This window comes from Odocoileus virginianus, chromosome 24, assembly GCF_023699985.2.
Source record: "Odocoileus virginianus isolate 20LAN1187 ecotype Illinois chromosome 24, Ovbor_1.2, whole genome shotgun sequence".
NCBI classification, from domain to species: Eukaryota; Metazoa; Chordata; class Mammalia; order Artiodactyla; family Cervidae; genus Odocoileus; species Odocoileus virginianus.
The window spans coordinates 79317-99351 of NC_069697.1; the positions used below are offsets into that span (position 1 = coordinate 79317).

At 38.9% G+C, this 20035-nt stretch overlaps 1 protein-coding gene and 2 pseudogenes across 1 annotated transcript; all 3 read left to right on the forward strand.

Moving 5' to 3' along the window:
- Window positions 1-1953: 1953 nt before the first annotated feature.
- On the forward strand, window positions 1954-5333 carry LOC110124453 (olfactory receptor 5L1-like; annotated as a pseudogene).
- Window positions 5334-9150: 3817 nt separating this feature from the next.
- Window positions 9151-10159, forward strand: LOC110124454 (olfactory receptor 5D18-like). Its single transcript, XM_020872990.2, has one exon. It carries the CDS (start codon window positions 9218-9220, stop codon window positions 10157-10159), a length of 942 nt encoding a protein of 313 aa, XP_020728649.2. The 5' UTR covers window positions 9151-9217.
- Window positions 10160-17632: 7473 nt separating this feature from the next.
- On the forward strand, window positions 17633-19562 carry LOC110124455 (olfactory receptor 5L1-like; annotated as a pseudogene).
- Window positions 19563-20035: the final 473 nt, after the last annotated feature.

The following is a 20035-nucleotide window of genomic DNA, read 5'->3' on the forward strand; positions in this document are numbered from 1 at the left end:
GGAGAATCCTGAGGTGTACCTCGCAACTAGTCAGGAGTCCTGACATCGCTGAACAAACGTGAGATTTGAAGGGCCATCCCCGTCGTAACTCGAGAAAATACCCCAGGTTTCCACCGCAACTCAAGAAAAACCATGAGACTTAGGCAACTACAGAGATTCCCCGAGAACACCGTCCCAAGTCTAGAGGAACACCAAGTTCAGCACAGCAACTCGAGAAAAGCTCCGTGTACCACAAATCATCTCGAGATGAGAGCTGATTCCCTGGCTTCGACTCAAGAGGAATGCCAACTTTCCACAAGCCCCTCAAGAGGAGGCTTCTCTCAGCTGTATATATGTGAGAGGGACCCTGAGTTTGCTGCCTCAAGTGGAATGCACACCGAGATGCCCTCACTTGATATAAGGCCGGATTTCCCTGCAGTGACTTGAATTCAGGCTGGTCTTTCATCTCACAAGATGAAGGGATGTATGAATCCCCTGTGGAGACCCTAGAGAAAGCCCTGGTTCCCCGCCTCATCTGGACAGGAGGCCTCACATCCTTTTGACAAACTGAGAGGAACGCGGAGTTCAATGCTTCAAAAGGAGACGATGCCTGACTCCTCTTGAAAATTGATAGGAATCCCAATATCCCTGTGGCAACTGGAAAGGGACCCTGGGTCTCCCGCCTCACCTCAAGAGGCGTCCCTATTGCCCTGCCAAGCCTCGAGGAGAATCCCGATGTGTCCCTCACAACTAGACAGGAGTCCTGACGTCGCTGAAAAACATGAGTTTTGAAGGGCCATCCCCATCGTAACTCGAGAATATACCCCAGGTTTCCGACCACAAATCGAGAAAAATAGTGAGACTACCCCTCGCTGCGAGATGAGGCCTGATTCCCCTGAATTTCGTGCACAGCAATTCCGTGTTCCACATCAAACACGAAAGGAGCCTTGACTTCCTTGATGGAACCCCAGAGAATCCCTAAGAACACTGTCACAAGTCTAGAGGGACCCTGAGGTCACCGCAGCAACACGAAAGAGCTCCATGTATCCCAAATCAACTCGAGATGAGGCCCGATTCCCCTGCATTGGCTCCAGAGCCATCCCGCATTCCCCATCAAACATGACAAGTGGCTTGACTTACTTTAGGCAACTACAGAGCTGCCTCGAGAACACCGTCCCAAATCTAGGGGAACACAAAATTCAGCACAGCAACTCAAGAAAAGCCTCATCTCGACACATTCAAGTCACTGCAGGGAAATCTGGCCTTCTTTCGAGTCATGACCTCAGGGTCCCTCTAGACTTGTTACAGTGTTCTTGGGGACTTTCTGGAGTTCCATCAAGAAGTCAAGGCTCCTTTCGTGTTTGATGTGGAACAAGGAATTGCTCTGCACCCAATGCAGGGGAATTGGGCCTCATGTCGAAGTTGAGGTGTAAGTCTCATGGTTTTTCTCGAGTTGCAGCGGGAACTTGGGGTATATTCTCGAGTTACGATGGAGATGTCCCTTCAAAACTCATGTTTGTTCAGCAACGTCAGGACTCCTATCTAGTTGCGAGGGACAGCTCAGGATTATTCTCCTTGAGGCTTGGCAGGGCAATAGGGATGCCTCTCGAGGTGAGGCGGGAGACCCAGGGTCCCTTTCCAGTTGCCACAGGGATATTGGGATTCCTATCAATTTTCAAGAGGAGTCAGGCATCGTCTCCTTTTGAAGCATTGAACTCCGTGTTCCTCTCGAGTTGTCAAAGGGATGTGAGGCCTCCTGTCGAGATGAGGCGGGGAACTAGGGCTTTCTCTAGGGTCTCCACAGGGGATTCAGACATCCCTTCATCTTGTGAGATGAAAGACGAGCCTGCATTCAAGCCACTGCAAGGAAATCCGGCCTTCTTTCGAGTCAGGGCATCTCGGTGTCCATTCCACTTGAGGCAGCAAACTCAGGGTCCCTCTCACATACCTTTGCATAGTGAATTGTATAATGTAATGTACAAAATCACTACACTAGCTTTATAGAGAAATATGCATTATCATGTCTTTTTTAAGAGAGGTGAAACTGAATCAAGGATGATATAATGCAGAATAACTATTAATATTTTACTCCATACCCAGTAAATTAGGAACATGGAAAAGGAAACCTGCGCTGCTGTGACAAACTCCACCCTCCTCGGGTTCTCAGATGCCCCTGAGCTCAGAGTCTTCCTCTTCCTGCTGTTTCTTTCCATCTATGGAGCCACAGTTTTGGGAAACCTGGGCATGATTGTGCTGATTCAGGTCAGCTCTTGACTCCACACCCCCATGTACTTTTTCCTCAGCCACTTGTCCTTTGTGGATTTCTGTTACTCCATGACCATCATGCCGAAGATGCTAGCTAACATCTTAAATGATGACAAGGCCATTTCCTTCCTGGAATGTGCTGTGCAATTCTACCTGTTTTGCACATTTGTGGTAACTGAGGTCATTCTGCTGGCAGTGATGGCCTATGACCGCCTTGTGGCCATCTGTGACCCACTGTTCTACATGGTCACCATGTCCCGGAATCTCTGCATGGAGTTGGTGTTTTGTTGCTATCTCAATGGTGCTGTATGTTCTCTGTTTCACTTGTGTTTAGCTCTTCAGATCCCATCCTACAAATCAAATGTGATCAACCATTTCTTTTGTGATCTCCCCCCTCTCTTGTCTCATGCTTGCTCTGATGTCACTGTGACTCAATTGGTGCTATACATTGTGGCCACTTTCAATGAGGTTATCACCATTGTGGTCATCCTCACGTCCTGCTTGTTTATTCTCATCACCATCCTAAGTATGCGCTCTGCAGACAAAAGGTGCAAAGCTCTTTCCACCTGTGCTTCCCACCTCACTGCCATCACTGTCTTACAGGGAATGATCCTTTTCATTTATTGCAGGCCTCAATATGACAAGAACAATACAGACACTAACACAGTGGCCACAGTGTTCTACACTGTAATGATCTCCATGCTGAACCCCCTGATCTATAGTTTGAGGAAAAAGGATGTGAAGGAAGTGCTCAGAAAAGTGGTGAGCTCCAAAATATTTTCCTAGTGGGACTCTAAGTCCCAAATCAGATGCTGGCAAAGGGTGAAATGGTGGACTCAATGTTGGAAGTTAAAGAATAGTCAAGAAGAGGGTACCTTGGAGTGAGTCCTTTTGATTCACTTATCCCTGACTTAATGGACATGAGTCTGAGCAAATTGCAGGAGATAGGGAAGGACAGGGAAACCTGACGTGCTGCAACCCATGGGGTCACAAGAGTCGGACATGACTTAGCAACTGAACAACAGTCTTCGTACCTTGTCAACTTATAAGAATAGAATTGAACATATTTCAAAGTTTGCAGCCTACTTCTTTGCTTTGATCCAACCTAAAATGTTTTAAGTGTGTCTGGGTAATGGGCTGTTAAGCCACACATATTTAGTTTGCTGTAAAACTTTTATTATCAGACCCACCTCAGATCGTCAGGCATTAAATCCTGGAATTTGGGGACCCTTGCTTTATCAGTTACATGCATTGCAAATATTTCCTCCCATTCTATTGCCTCTTCTTTCTGTTGATTATTTCCTTTTCTGTGCAGAAGGTTTTGACAAATACATGCTGGCAATGGTGTAAGGTATTAACAATGTGGCACATCTCAGTTCATCTGGAACGGTCCTTTCTTTAGAACTGTAAGTGATAAACCACTACAATATTGTAAAGTAATTAGCCTCCAACTAAGAAAAATAAATGGAAAAATAAAAAATAAATAAATAAAATGAATTCTCAAGGCAACCCATTAAAAAAAAAAAAGAACTGTAAGGCATACATATCAGATAATTAATGTCCTTTAATTATCATTCATTATAAACAAGACTTTTTTCTCAGAATAACATTTCTGGTAAGGTCAGCTCTACTTCTTAAACCTAGAACCAACTGGTTCTAGATGTTTCAGCATTAAAGGCAAGAGGTTCCACGTAACAGTGAGAAATGTTGATGGCTCTGTGTGTTCAGATATCCAAGGATTTAAGGATCAATCAAAAGGAAATCTTCCCAAGTCAATTTTCATTATTATGAATTATTTATTGATTATAATTTTCAGAGTTTCTCAAGCTTGGTACTATTGATATTTAGTGTTGGATTTTTATTTTTATAGGGAGCTACCCTGTGCATTCTACCATGTATAGCAGAATCTCTGACCTCTGTCCAAGCACTCTGGTACATTCATTATGTCAATCAAAAATGCCTCCAGATATTGTCAAATGTCCATGTGGGAAGGGAGGGGAGATTCATAACCATCTGTAGTTGAGAACTATTGCCTCACTTGCTTGTAGATTGTCAGGTTCTTCTGTCTGAATTATGTCCAAGTTAAACATCTAGTTTCTTATCTCCCAAATGATGCTATTGTATAGTTTAAATAATCTGTATTATTTTTTGGATCTGGAATGCATTGGTATCTAAAATCTTTATTCTTGTAATTTCTTCCTTTTTTTTTTTTTTTTTTCTTTTTGCTCTTGTGAGTAAGCATTTGTTTCTCCCATGCTCTAAGATCTGATTTGGAGCTGAACCTGCTGATTCTTTGTCTCCAGAATGTTCATTTTATCCTCCTCAGTTCATTTTTGTTTAAATACCTACATCTGTTCCCTTGCACAGTTCTTCCGAAAACTCACAGAAGGAGAGAGACAGGTACCTGAAAGCTCTCAGGGACCCTCTGCTCCCCCTCTCCCAGGAAACACTTGTTCAGAACACTACTACAAAGGAGCTTAGCTAAGCCAGGTCCCCTCTATAAAGCTTGCTAGAAAATATGCCCTTCCTGTTCCTGATACTTAATGTTGGCAGTGACTCTAAATTTCCTTCAAATGTTTTTTTCTCATGAAAGAACATGTGAATGTAAGGTATCTTTTAGATACATTACATGGTAAAGAATATCCATATTTTCTCAGACCTACAGACAGACCTGCTGGTGGAAAAACACCCCACCTTCCAGCCTCTGGAGGTCTCAGTAATTTGGGGAAGAGGTAGAGGCTCATGTCTCTCCACTCCTTGTGGCACAAGAGCCCTGGAGAAAATCACTTGCCTTATTCTTCAGAGGCCTCAAACCAAGCAATTATAATTAATTATTGCTTCCTCATGTCATTCTATTTTCTTGGAAAGGTGAAAAAAATTAATAGCAGCTTTAGAAATATTTATATATGAAAGTTAAAAGTTTAAATGTCTTCTCCCCATGCTGCATAATCATTCCCATAGACTACAAACATTTTGGATATAAAAAGTCACAGCAAAATTTATCTTAGTTATTTAATAAATATTTCTCTTTTGTAAGTACGCTTCTTAATTTTATTTTTTTTAGATTTATTGAGGTATAATTGACGAAAACAAATTGTACAGATCTAAGGAGTATAGTTGATGTTTATATATATGTGTATATGTATATATATATATATATATATATAGTGAAATAATCACCACAATCAAAATAATTAGCATATCAATTACCTCATGTCTTATAATTTTCTTTTATTTTTTTTTATGTTGAAAATAGTTAAGTTCTACTCACTTACCATGTTTCAAGTATAAAATGTAGTACTGTTAATTGCAGTCACATTGTTGTAGAGTTTCAAAATTTATTCATCTTTCATAACTGAAACTTTGTCCCCTTGACAAACATCTCTCCAATGTCCCCTCTTCCAAGTCCCAATGCTGTATGGATACCCTTAAAATCTAAAAGGATGGGTCATGTTGTTTTCTTATCACAATAAAATTTTTTAAAAATTGAAAAATAAGTATAGGTACATTATTATTTTAAAAAGTAAATTTTATTGTATTTCATCAGTTTCTTGCTCACCCCCACCCCACCCCACCCCCACCGTTAATGCCACCTTTCTTGTCTTGAATACAGTCCAGGTACCACATTGCATTAAGTCATCATGTCTCCCAAATCTCCTCTGATCTGTGAAGCTTTTTCAATTTTCTTTTTCTTTCTTTCTTTTTTTTGACTCTTACAACTCTAAGGGATACTGGTGAGGTATCCTGTAGAATACCTTCAAATGTGGGCTTTCCTGATGATTTTCTCACATTGGTTTGAGGGAAAGAATATCACAGAAGTAAAGCTTTTCTCATCACATCATACCAGGGGATAGATAGAGAGCCACATTACACCACTATGGTGATGGTCACTTTTTTCTTTTACTTCAGGTAGTCAGGTAATATCAGTCATGTTTCTCTAAAGTTGAATGCAAGATTTCCAATGTAGTTGAGTAGACAACAATTGTTTTTAGACTATTTTTGCTTATTTAAGTTATATAGTTCATGTTTTCTTCAAGAAATATGTGTTATTTCAATAATTCAATATCTAAAAGTAATTAATGGAGTGGGTGTGGTGATGTAATAAAAGAGATATTTAAAAGGGACTAGATCATTTTCCCAGCTTAATATTTAAGCTTGTAAATATTTCTGCTTTAAGTCAATACATCATGAAGAACTCTTCATTCTACTCCCATTTGATTAGAATGAAAGTTTAGAAGAGGGTTATGCTTGGCATATTGTAGTCATTCAATTAATATTTGATAATGCTGACTTCTATAATCACATAATTTTGGTAACTGTAAAGAAGTATTGGAGTGATGAAGAGTCTGAAAAGGGTAATTTTAACATATAAATTTTCATATGAAATGCCCCTAACACTGCTCCAGTTTTTCTGGGACACAGAAATTACATCAGAGAATGGTGATTCATTATAAATGTTTGTTTCATGGTTTTAAGAGAATGAGGCAACAGATAGTCTCTAGGGTTTATGCCCCAAAGGCTGTGACTCTGGATATAAGAATATATCCATCACTTTCAAACAGGACAGATCCTGCTTTCAACATCAGCAGGTTTGCATTAGATTCTAAAGACAGATTAATATTAATTTCAATGTTGGGAACCTAGGGGGAAAAGTGTGGAGGGGAAATTTATCATTTAAATATAGACATTCTTGAGAATTACCTAGTCATTGAAAATTGCCTTTCTGAGGTTTCAAGGAAGAGGAACTGCACTCTGCCTCCAGAGCCCTGTGTTAAAGCTGGCTCGGCTGAGCTCCTGAAAGAGTGTGTGTGGATGCTCAGTGCTTCAGTTCTGTATGATGCTGTGCCAGGCTGCTCTGTCCATGGGATTATCCTGGGAAGACTACTGAACCAGGTTGCCATTTGCTCCTCCAGGGGATCTTCCTGACCCAGGGATCAAACCTGGGTTTTCTGTGACTCCTGCATCCGCAGACAGGAGGCTTCCTTGCCATGTAGCAACCTAGGAAGTCCAAGCCCCTGAATAACAACCCCTTAAACAAGAGATGCCTGGAATGTGGGGTCAGGAGAGTTTTGAGAATCTGGGGAATGTGCATTGTCTTGCTACTACAAACGTTTGAAGTTGTAGTCAAGGTAGAAAGGACAAGTGTTTTTAAAAAGAGAGAGAGATCAAACAAACTCTATAATGAAAAAAAGAAAAAGGACTATTTTTACTAAAGATTATAAAGTGGATCTGAGACTAAATATTACAATGAAATAGGGGGAAAATGTAGGGAAGTTATATCAAAGGTAACATTAGTTTAAAATGAGTGTTTAGGAAATTCCCTGGTGACTCAGTGGTTATAATTTTGCCAATGCAGGGGTGCAGATTTGATCCCTGTTCAGAGAATTGTAGACCCGCATGACTCACGGCCAAAAAACCAAAACATAAAACAGAAGCAATATTGTCACAAATTCAATAGAGACTTTAAAAACTGTCCACATCAAAAATAAATAAATGAATAAAATAAAATGAATGTTTAAGCACCTTAGATAAATTAATTATATTTAGAACATCCAGCTTTGTGATAGGCTGTTTTCAATACTTAAATGTATGAGTTTAGGAAGAGATAGGGACCTTGAGTTCTTTGTTTTGCATATGATCTGATCTCTTCATTGATGGCCATCTGAAATCTGTTTCTTGAGTTGTGGAACTAGAGAGAACTACCAGAAATGATAGAGAAAGAACTCCTGGTTCTGGTTCAGTTGGACCTTAGAGGTATTGGTCACCAATTAGAGAAATAGAATTATTTTATATTACTATTTTCTCATGAAATGTTTCCATAGTACAGTGCTACCTCAACTATTTAATATTTCTTCTTTACAGGTAATATAGGGACAGAATAAATATCCTATGCACCTTGAAAGGAGAAAAAAGAGAGCAAAAGGCCAAGAACAGTATATTTCTAAATTAGAATCTTTAATAAGGATATCTATTCTTTCTGAGAGAATATTTTTCTCAAATTTCTTTCTTCGATGCTTTCTAGTATAGCTCTGTGATACGAATACTTTCATCAGGCACATTCCCAAAGTCTCCAGTTTGTCATAAATTAGAAGTATGATAATAAATAAAGAAAATAGCATCTGGACCTTGAACATGGATCAGGATTACTGTAGACAAATGAATAATTGCTGGAAGCCTGGATCAGGGTTCATGTCATAGATACGTAGATTGGGCCTTATTTGCATGATACAGGGAAAGTCAAAAATTTCCATCTTCTGCTTTGCCATCTCTAGAATAAATAGCTAGACTAGATTATCTTTATTATTTTTTCAATATTATTATTCCTCAAACAATGATGGGGGATTGACAACCTGGACTCGCTAGGTTAAGAAACACACTCTGTGAAAAATTATAATTTATTTTGAAGACAAGTTTACTGAGTCAGAAGCAAAATAAGTATTAAAGTGCTACATAGAATTAATAGTAAAGGGACAAATGTAAAGTGTTATGGGTGTCATTTTTAATGTCACATTCTGAACATACAATGCAAAATTTAATTTATTTAGAAGTTTATCATTTTTGCTATTAGTTATAGAACTGAAACAAGTAGCTCTGGTACTAGGGTAAATTAATCTTTATGAACTTATAATGTTCAAGAAAATCTGAAAGTATTAGGGAAGGATTTCATTTAAAATAATCGCAGGTGACTTGAACTCATCTTTTTACTTTGGAATATCAAAAATTAAAATTAAGAACTAAGAAACTTCCATAATTATAATTTTACTTAAAAAGTTTAAATGTTTGTCATTTTTAAAAATTTTAGACATTTAGTGTAGCTTGCATAGAAAATACAGATTCTGAAAGAGAAACTTTGCTGCATAGAAAATACAGATTCTGAAAGAGAAACTTTGCTTGTTAACCAAGTGTCTTACATCCTTACTTCCCTTAATATTTTTCTTTCTAGGATTGATTCCAATTCTGACAAACAGAAACAATGTTTCTATCAGAGAGAAATAAAAGTGGGGCTGTGTTCACTCTCCTGGGCTTCTCTGATTACCCAGAGTTTCAAGTCCCCCTCTTCTTGATATTCTTCACCATCTATACTGTCACTGTGGTAGCGAATCTTGGGATGATTGTAATCATCAAAATTAACCCCAAACTGCACACCCCCATGTACTTTTTCCTCAGCCACCTCTCCTTCGTGGACTTTTGTTATTCCTCCATCGTTGCTCCCAAGACCATGGTGAACCTCATGGTAGAAGACAGAACCATTTCATTTGTAGGTTGTGTAATACAATTCTTTTTCTTTTGTACCTTTGTAGTGACTGAGTCCTTTTTATTAGCTGTGATGGCCTATGACCACTTTGTGGCCATCTGCAACCCTCTGCTCTACATGGTGGCCATATCCCCGAGATTCTGCACCACATTAGTGGTTGGATCTTATGCTTGGGGAGTAGCTTGCTCCTTGATACTCACCTATACTGTTATCAAATTATCATTTCGAGGTTTCAACACAATTGATCACTTCTTCTGTGAGTTCTCCTCCCTGCTTTCCCTCTCTTGCTCTGATACTTACTTCAACCAGTTGCTGCTTTTCATTTTTGCCACCTTTAATGAGGTCAGCACAGTCTTCATCATTCTCCTGTCTTATGTATGCATTGTTGTCACCATCCTCAAGATGCATTCAGCCTGTGGTCGCCGCAAAGCCTTCTCCACCTGCGTCTCCCACCTGACCGCCATCAGCATCTTCCACGGCACCATCCTCTTCCTCTACTGTGCGCCCACCTCCACAACCTCCAGGCACACAGTCAAAGTGGCCTCTGTGTTTTACACGGTGGTCATCCCCATGTTGAATCCCCTGATCTACAGTCTGAGAAATAAGGATGTCAAGGACACAGTCTCCAAGATCATGGACTCTAAAGTGTTTTCATACTAAACATTATTTGGAAGATTTTGCCCTTGATATGTAAATAAACTGTGTCTGCAAAAGTTGGTTGATAAAAGGAAATTTATTATTAATGACCTGTTAATACATAAAATATAAAGTACATGGTATTTTGCTTAACTGCACTAAACTTGACATTCTCTCTTAATTACTGGGAAAAAAAGCAATCTTTCAAATCTTTTTCATCTAAAATTTTAGACAAAATAATCTGATTACAAAGGTTAAAAGGCATAATATCATGTGGCATACTTGTGTAATCTTAATTATTTGCTAATTTCATCCTCATTTTTTAATACCTATGGTAGACTAGGCTCTAATAACATGGATTCCTCTTACAAAAAGTACAAATAGCAGTTGACATAGTGTTCATCCTTGAAGGAATGAAAAGTCAGTGATGATAGTAGGGCACTTTAAAAAGTGGAAACTGTATAAGATAGAAAACAGTACATATAATAGAAGGTTTCAGAGGAAAAATTTCAAGTCCTTAAGAGAGATAGTTTTATAAAATAAGTATTATGTACCCTGGTTTGGATAACAGAAGAGATGGTTTTAGGTGACATATTTCAACATAGGAGTTTTATCCAGGAAACTAAAGATTGAGGAACAAGGAACAGAGTGCAATACTGAGTCAATGATACAACAATGATTTTTTTTAATTGAATAAATACTGTGTTTGCATATTTGGATATTTTTGCATATTGTATATACAGGTTACTTGGCATGAATAAAAGTGGATAAGACATGGTCTATATTTCAAATGTGTTTTCAAAAGAGCTCCAGTGTGGCAACATAACTAGCTATGATTATTGTTGAGTCACTCAGTTGTGTCCAATTCTTTCGCAACCCCATGGACTCTAGTCCACCAGGATCCTCTATCCATGGGATTTTCCAGGCAAGAATACTGGAGTGGGTTGCCATTTCCTTCTCCAGTGGTAGAGTCCACCAGAGATTTAAAAGTGGTAGACCATATCTCAGAACATGTTACATAAAAACAGGAAGCATGGTGACTACCTGCCTAACTTGCATTTCAAGCTATTATTCTGCCTATGGAGACATTAAAAGCATTATCAATTCTTTTTTTTTCCCCTGAATAAAATGTCTGTATCCTTCTCAACTAAAGAAAGTGAAAATAAAAGTTGCTCAGTTGTGTCTGATTCTTTGTGACCCCATGGACTAGTTCACAGAGTTCTCCAGGCCAGAATACTGCAGTGGGTAGCCTTTCCCTTCTCCAGGGTATCTTCCTAACCCAGGGATCAAACCCAGGTCTCCTGCATTGCATGAGGATTCTTTACCAGTTGAGCCACAAGGGAAATCTTCTCAACTAAACTCCTAGCTTTAAAGAAACAGTACTTGGAGTTTCCCTAAGAGTTGAAAACCAATTGCCTGTATGACCATATTCAGCATACAAGAAGAAGGTAGTCACTAGCATCCAGACCTATTCAATCTGGCAAATTAGAAATACCAGATCATGGGAATTTCCTGGTGGTGTTGTGGCTAAGAGTCTGCACTCCCAATTCAGGGATCCTGGCTTTGATCTCTGGTCAGGGAACTAGATTTCTCATGCTGCAACTGAAAGATTCTATGTGCTGCAAATAAGATCTGGTGTAACCAAATGAAGAAATATTGAAAAACAGAAATACCAGGTCTTCCAGCGTTCTGCTCTGGAGAATTCCATGGACTGTATAGTCCATGGGGTCGCAAAGAGTCGGACATGACTGAGTGACTTTCAATTCACCCAACATTAATATCTCACTTTTGCTTGAATAATTTGTACACTATTCTCTTACTCAATATGTCTAGATAAATTCTGCAATGTCTACTTTTCAAAAGATCTAAACACTCATAATATTTGAGAGCATTAAAAGTAAATGGGAATAGAATCTGTCAGAATTTGTGCTGGAATAGGAATGACACAAATATTTCAGCCAATTTCTCACAATGATCTTTCCTCAAATTTTGTAAAGTAATGCATTAAAATTAGATTGCCTTCTAATTTTGCTGAAGACTAAATTTTGGGGTGTTATATCTTTTAGGATGATTTTCTGTCCAATATGGTAGTTTTCAACATGATCCCAGTTCTTCAGTTATCCAGGTATCCACGCCCCTTTCTACTCTTCTGATTAATGGTGGAATCAATTTCTCCATGTTCTGAATGTAGACTACTTTGTGACTAGTTTTGACTAATATAAAAGGTAGCTGAAGAGAGATTGTGCCATCTTCAAGCCTCTGATGGCCCTGTGGCTTTCTCATAATCTCTTGGAATTTGCATAGTCTCTTAGAAAAGCTGCCATGTGAATAAGCACAGGCTAGCCTATTGGCTTCCCTGGTGCCTCAGAGGTTAAAGCGTCTGCCTGCAGTGCGGGAGACCGGGGTTTGATCCCTGAGTCGGGAAGATCCCCTGGAGAAGGAAATGGCAACCCACTCCAGTATTCTTGCCTGGAGAATTCCATGGACGGAGGAGCCTGGTGGGCTACAGTCCATAGGGTCGCAAAGAGTCGGACACGACTGAGCGACTTCACTTCAGCCTATTGGATAATGAGCAATATGCCTTACACACCTATTCTACGAATTAGCATTTAGCAATCTCCCGACCGGAGTGTGAGGCCTTCTTAGATCACCTAGACTGCAAAGCTGATAAAATACATGTAAGTACAGCAGCCAAGATCAGCCATGTCAAAATCAGATGAGGGCACTGACCTTGCTGACTGATGTAATAGTGATCCATGCAATAAGCAGCTGTTTGTTGTTTTTTGTTGTTGTTGTTGTTGATGTTTTAGCCAGTGTTTTGGAGTAGCTTGCTATGCTGTCTTTAAAATCGCTGACCTTCTTAATTTCTGACGTTACCACAAAGACCTTCTCAAATCTTATCATATAGCAACTAAGTATATAAGCTTTTCTTAAATGCAACTTGATTAAAATGTGCAATCAAAAAGTTTAGACAATTTAACTTGTTGATGTCATTGAATCTTCTGATACAATACTTTAATAAAATTATAGTATGTTGTTTGTATAAATGTAGTTCACCAAAAACTTACAACTTCATATTTTTATTATACATTTTGTTAAAATGATCATTAAATAGAATTCAATTATAAGTTTATATTTAAATTACTTTAAAAAAATACCTTCCCTGCCTTTAGGACTTAAATAAATAGATAAGCAATGAGTTCCTCTAAGTGTTTTGCCCAGATAATATAAAACATCACTTCCAATGTTGCTCTTTACAGATATCTTTTTATTCTTCCTGTAATGGAACTCTCCCTCAGGGAGATGCATTTTAAAACTGGCGATACTTTCAGGGTATACTAAGAACAACAACAACAAAAATAGATACTAAATAGATATGTTATAATCATCAATCCACTAATATCTAATTTCAAAACATCACTGTATAGTCTAAAATGCCTGTCTAAAGTCCTTATTTTTTGAGGGGAAAAAAAAAAGATATATAAACCAGAGAGAAACAAGAAGTCATGTCAAGGGTTGGCAAAATCTTGATTATAGATAATGTCAGGATATCTGGAAAGCAGTACTCCATAACATTCTTAATTTTTACATTTTGGGAGTTTGTTCCTGCTTTTATAATTGGGATGATTCACCAGGTAAGGAGAAGGGGATGACAGAGGATGAGATGGCTGGATGGCATCACCGACTCCATGGACATGAGTTTGAGTAAACACCGGGAGTTGGTCTTGGACAGGGAGGCCTGGCGTTCTGCGATTCATGGGGTCACAAAGAGTCGGACACGACTGAGGGACTGAACTGAACTGAATACATGTTTGAATACAGACCTATTAAACGGTCTCTGTGTTGAGGAGGGAGCATGGTTTCCAGCACTGTCAATGGCTCTGCTCTTCCTAACACAGGGCCAGATGGCAAAAAGCAAGCAGCAGCATATGAGCTCATTCTATCAGTGATTCCACTTATGACTTTGTGCAAGTTACAGATGTCAGAGTCTAAGTCATCTTAGGTGCTGCATAGCTGTAATCATCTCACTTATTTTTATAAAGATGAAAGGTGTGGGTAGTTGCATTCAGAAGAGTACACAGCACATTCAAAGTGATCAACAAAATGAGCAATTGCTATTGTTCTCAGCAAAGGCAGATCATAATTTCCACCACTTTCTGGTATTCAGCAAAATGCTATTGGGACTTCGAACCCTATGTCCTCCAGAAAAGAGCTCTAAGTGTAAGACTGGCACAGTTTATAAGACTTATCCACATATTTCAAAAAGGCAACATAATCCCTGGTTCAGAGGGTACTGTTTGAACACAGCAAAAAATACTCTGCAGTTCATCATGACATCTGAAAGGAATTGTGCTGAATTATAATAACATGTACCAGCTTGGGGCTTTCCATGTGATTCAATGGGTAAAGGATCTGCCTGCAATTCAGAAACCATGGGTTCCATCCCTGGGTCAGGAAGATCCCTTGGAGGAGAGCATGGCAACCCACTCCTATATTCTTGCCTGGAGAGTCTCATGGACGTAGGAGCCTGGTAGGCTGCAGTCCATAGAGTCATGAAGAGTCAGACATGCCTGAAGAGACTTGGCATGTATGTGAACCAGCTTTAAAGAGCTTTTCCCCTCTGACTGCTTCTCATACAACTCGTTAATTATTTGAGTCCCAAGATGATGTTGCTTGCTCTCAAGATGAAGTTGTTTACTTGATATCTTGTTGGTGTCCCACAGAGATCAATGATTGGTTTGGAAGCTTAAGAAATATGAGCTCCAGGGATACACACACATAAAAAACTAAAGCATGTAATGTTTTCCCTCATGGCATCTTCATAAACAGTGGAAGCAATGTTTATCTCACAGGTTGGTTGGACAACACTCTGTTTTGGGGGGAATGGACTGAACTGTATTTCCTGAGGTGTGGAAGCTTGTTTATTGGTTTGTCTTCTCATAAGGGTAGCATTATTAGCCATGTATGAGAGGGGGAACAATTGTAAAAGAGGATAGTGACATTAGACACATTTTTAAAGGTCTGTAGTTAGCCTGTATTTATAGAGTATTTTAAGAAATGCCCAAATTTTGAGCACTCCTTTTTGAAAGTATCTTCACTTTTTGTGCTGAGAAAAAATTGCAACAGGAAATGGGAACAATTCCATCTGCAGAGCCGGATATCTTGTAACAGCTGTCAGTGTAAGAGTGAAAGAGTGTGAGTCAACAGAGAGGAATGCTTGATTCCTCTCCCCTTCCCTCCTCTTCCTCCCTCACTTTTACTCCATCCACGGAACCTGGGAAAGACAGCAGGGAGATTCTCCTGACAGTCACTCTGAGGTTGGGAGTTGGGAGTGGTGCTGAGAGATCCTCAGAACTGTTCAAGGAGGAACACAGACATGTGAACCACCTCTGGATCAGACAGGAGGGGGATTACTTAGTCCTTGTGCCAAAGGGATTTGTAGATGTCTCCCTATAGCAATTTTCTCACATTTGATACTATTGACATTTTGGCCTAAATTATATTTTGGTCTTTTCATGTGTTGTGGGTGTGTGTGGAGGATGGGGGTGGGGAGGGAGATGCTGTCGTGAACCTTGTAGACTATTTAGCAGCATCTCATCTGTCCAGGGGGCTTCCCTGGTGACTGAGAGGGTAAAGACTCTGCCTGCAATGCAGGAGACCCGGGTTCAATCTCTGGGTCAGGAAACTCCCCTGGAGACAGGAATGGCTACCATTTCAGTATTCTTGTCTGGAGAATTCCATGGACAGAGGAGCCTGGCAGGCTTACAGTCCATGGGGGTCTCAGTCAGAAACAGCTGAGTGACTAACCCTCTCACACTCACTAGTCGGTCCACTAGACATCAGTAGCAACCCTCCTGAGTGTGACGATCAACAGTATCTTCAGACATTGCTAAATGTCCTGTGGGGTTATACTCTCTCCTGGTTAGGAACCACTTCTCTCTATAAGTAAGCAGCAACCTGATTTCTCGTTAGAAACAGGAAAAGGTTTTCCACAATTATGTACTACTTTGAAATCAGAAAAAGACAAAGTCACTTATACTGGCCATTGAAGAGAGAAAACCATATCCTCAGAATAATTATGTTTTCAAACCACAATTTTTTAATTCACATGTCCTTTACCTCTTCAAGGGCTTCCCTTGTGGCTTAGCTGGTAAAGAATCAGCCTGAAATGTGGGAGGCCTGGCTTTGATCCCTGGGTTGGGAAGACTCCCTGGAGAAGGGAAAGGCTACCCACTCCAGTATTCTGGCCTGGAGAATTCCATTGACTCTATAGTCCATGGGGTCTCAAAGAGTCGGACGCGACTGAGTTACTTTCACTTAACTTCACTTACCTGTTTGAGTGGCTCGGGGGTAAAGAATCTACCTGAAAGACACACCTGAGACATTCTATATCTGGATTGGGAAGATACCCTGAAGGAAGAAATGGCAATCCACCCCAGTATTCTTGTCTGAGAAATCTCATGGATGTAGTGGGTTGGCAGGCTACAGTCCCTAGAGTTGTAAATCACTGGACACAACTGAACACACACACACACACACACACACACACACACACACACACACACACACATTAACCTTTTTGAAGTTATTTGAAGAATGTGGAAAATACTGGATGTGTTGGGGTTTAGTCCAGATTTTTCCCCCTAAAAATAACCAACTGGTACCTCCAAATCATTTGATTGTTACCAAGGGTGAGGAGAGAAAATACCCTTCATTGGCATTTTCAATATGTCAAAAGCTTTGAATATATATCTCCTTTATTTAAAAAAAAATAAGCACAACCCTTAAAATTTTTATGTTTTGTGAGAATTCAGACAAGATTCATTTCTAAAGTTTCTTTTTAAAGTTATCAGAATAAAATACTTATATTTAATGGATGTTGTGAAGATCAGATGTATCATGCAACTTAGGTATGCATGTATAACATTCTATCTGTGTAATCTGGTTTACTATTTTTTCACTTGCCATCTTATAATCATTTTTAGATCATTGAAACTTCTTCAGAAAACTGAGTGATTTTCAGTAATATGTATGCAGCATAGCTTTGAACTTTTCCCTGTTGCTTGACACTTTGTTTATAAGTTTTGCTTTCATAAATAATGGGGCAATGCAGCAGGAATCATTTCTGTTAGTTACATGTTCACATCATAGTTTAGCTATTCAAATAGAGTTAAAACAGAGAGTATATTTGTCAAATAGGTCTTCATAAGGCTTGAGAGCCACAGTTACAGAAAGTTAGATTCTGAATATCAGTTCCCTGGAGAATGGCAGACAGTGTGTGCCATAATTAACAAAATCACTATGCAAATTTTATAGGAAAAATACTAATATAGATTATAAAATATTCTTTCTCCAACAAAGCCATATTGAAATAAGTGAACACTTGTGGATGAACAGTCTTAAATAAGCCTGCCTCACATTTTTCGTTTAAAAAATAGATGGTTACTATGTAATATTTTCTAAAAAAAAATCCACTGAATCCCAATATTTCCAGAAATGATTAAAGAGTATGTTGGTAAAAAGGTATTGGAATATTTTAATAACCATTTTATTGACCTATAGTTAATTTACAGTGTTGTGTTCCTTTTAGGTCTACAGTGAAATGATTCAGATATATCTATGTAGCTATATCTGTTCCATATAGATATATCATATTTTTTTCAGAGTCTTTTCCATTATAACTTATTATAAGATATGGAATACTGTCCTCTTTGTAGTACATTAGGTCCTTGTTATATATTTTATATACAGTGAATGAAATTCGCTCAGTCGTGTCCAACTTTTTGTGACCCCTTGGACTATACAGTCCATGAAATTCTCTAGACCAAAATACTGGAGTGAGTAGCCGTTCCCTTCTCTAGGGGATCTTGGAGACCTAGGAGACCTGGGACTGGACCCAGGTCTTCTGCATTGCAGGTGGATTCTTTATAAGGGAAGCCCTTATATATAGTAATGTGTATATATTAATTTAATTTAAAAATATGGATAATTAAATAATATTTGATATCTTTCTTATGATTCAGTTCTAAGTTCTGAATTACATATAACTAGTTTAAAGAATCATACAGGCTCATATGGATGCAAATTCTTTCCTGTGATCTGTGAAGTAAACCATGAACTCGATGCATTTGAGTGATGCAGTTTCTGAACTTTTCCTAAACTTCTCAAAAGCAATGTCTTATTTCTTTGCTAAAAAATGTATTCTATATATTGTCATGTTTCTTTTAGGAGACAATCAAAACTGAATCAGGGGTGATCTCATGGAGAATAACTGTTAAAATCTTCTGCAACCACAGTAAAGTGAGGACATTGATGAGGAAACTGCACTGCTGTGACAGACTTCACCCTCCTCGGATTCTCAGATGTCCCTGAGCTCAGAGTCTTCCTCTTCCTGCTGTTTCTTTCCATCTATGGAGCCACAGTTTTGCGAAACCTGGGCATGATTGCCCTGATTCAGGTCAGCTCTCGACTCCACACCACCATGTACTTTTTCCTCAGCCACTTGTCCTTTGTGGATTTCTGTTACTCCACGACCATCATGCCGAAGATACTAGCTAACATCTTAAATGATGACAGAGCCTTTTCCTTCCTGGAATGTGCTGTGCAATTCTACCTGTTTTGCACGTTTGTGGTAACTGAGGTCATTCTGCTGGCAGTGATGGCCTATGACCGCTTTGTGGCCATCTGTGACCCACCGCTCTACATGGTCACCCTGTCCCGGAATCTCTGCATGGAGTTGGTGTCTTGTTGCTATCTCAATGCTACTGTATGTTCTCTGATTCACTTGTGTTTAGCTCTTCAGATCCCATCCTACAGATCAAACAAATGTGATCAACCACTTCTTTTGTGACCTCACCCCTCTCTTGTCTCTTGCTTGCTCTGATGTGACTGTGAATCAATTGATGCTATACATTGGGGCCAGTTTTTATGAGATCATCACCATTGTGATCATCCTCATGTCCTATTTGTTTATTCTCATCACCATCTTGAGGATGAATTCTGCAGACAAAAGGTGCAAAGCTTTTTCCACCTGTGCTTCCCACCTCGCTGCCATCATTGTCTTTCATGGAACAATCCTTTTCATTTATTGCTGGCCCCACTCTGATAAGAACAATATAGACACTGACAAAGTGGCCACAGTGTTCTACACTGTAATGATCCCCATGCTAAACTCCCTGATCTACAGTCTGAGGAAGAAGGATGTGAAAGAAGCTCTCAGAAAAGTGGTGAGCTCCAAAATATTATCCTAGAGAATATTTTCCTAGCAGGACTCAGCGTTCCAGTTTGGAATTTGATGGAAGGGTAATGATATGTTGCAGTGTTGGAATAAAAAGAACAGTCAAGGTGTGAATAGCTATGAGTGAGTCTTTTTAATTCTCTTATCTTTGTGCCTTTTCAATTTGCAAGTTTAGGACTGAGAATATTTCAAAATGTGCAGCCTACTTCTTTGCTTTAATCCCATCTGAAGTGTTTTAAATTGGACCATGCACTGGACTGTTAAAACACACAAATTTAATTATCTCTTAGACTTTCATGAGTTTAATGGACTAAGTATCATTTTATTTTAACATCCACTATGGGGACTATGATTCATTTCACAATTGAATACCTGTTATTTTACAATAAAGAACACATCTTTGTCAGTTTTTACATAGAATGAGATTCCATATTATTTATATATATATATATATATATATATTCTTTATTTTTTGTTCTTACTTCCTTTATTAATTTTTGTTTGTTTTTGTCATTGCAGTGTCCAGTGGTTTTGTAGTTTCATACATCTGAATAATAGAGACATTAATAATAATTATGTTACAGACATTTTAGAGAAATTAAATTACAGGTCAAGTACAAATAGCTTAGGAATATCCTTAACACATAATTGGTTGTCTCTAT

Excerpts from the sequence above, each read along its gene's own strand:
- LOC110124454 (XM_020872990.2), top strand. The coding sequence starts at position 9,218 with ATGTTTCTATCAGAGAGAAATAAAAGTGGGGCTGTGTTCACTCTCCTG.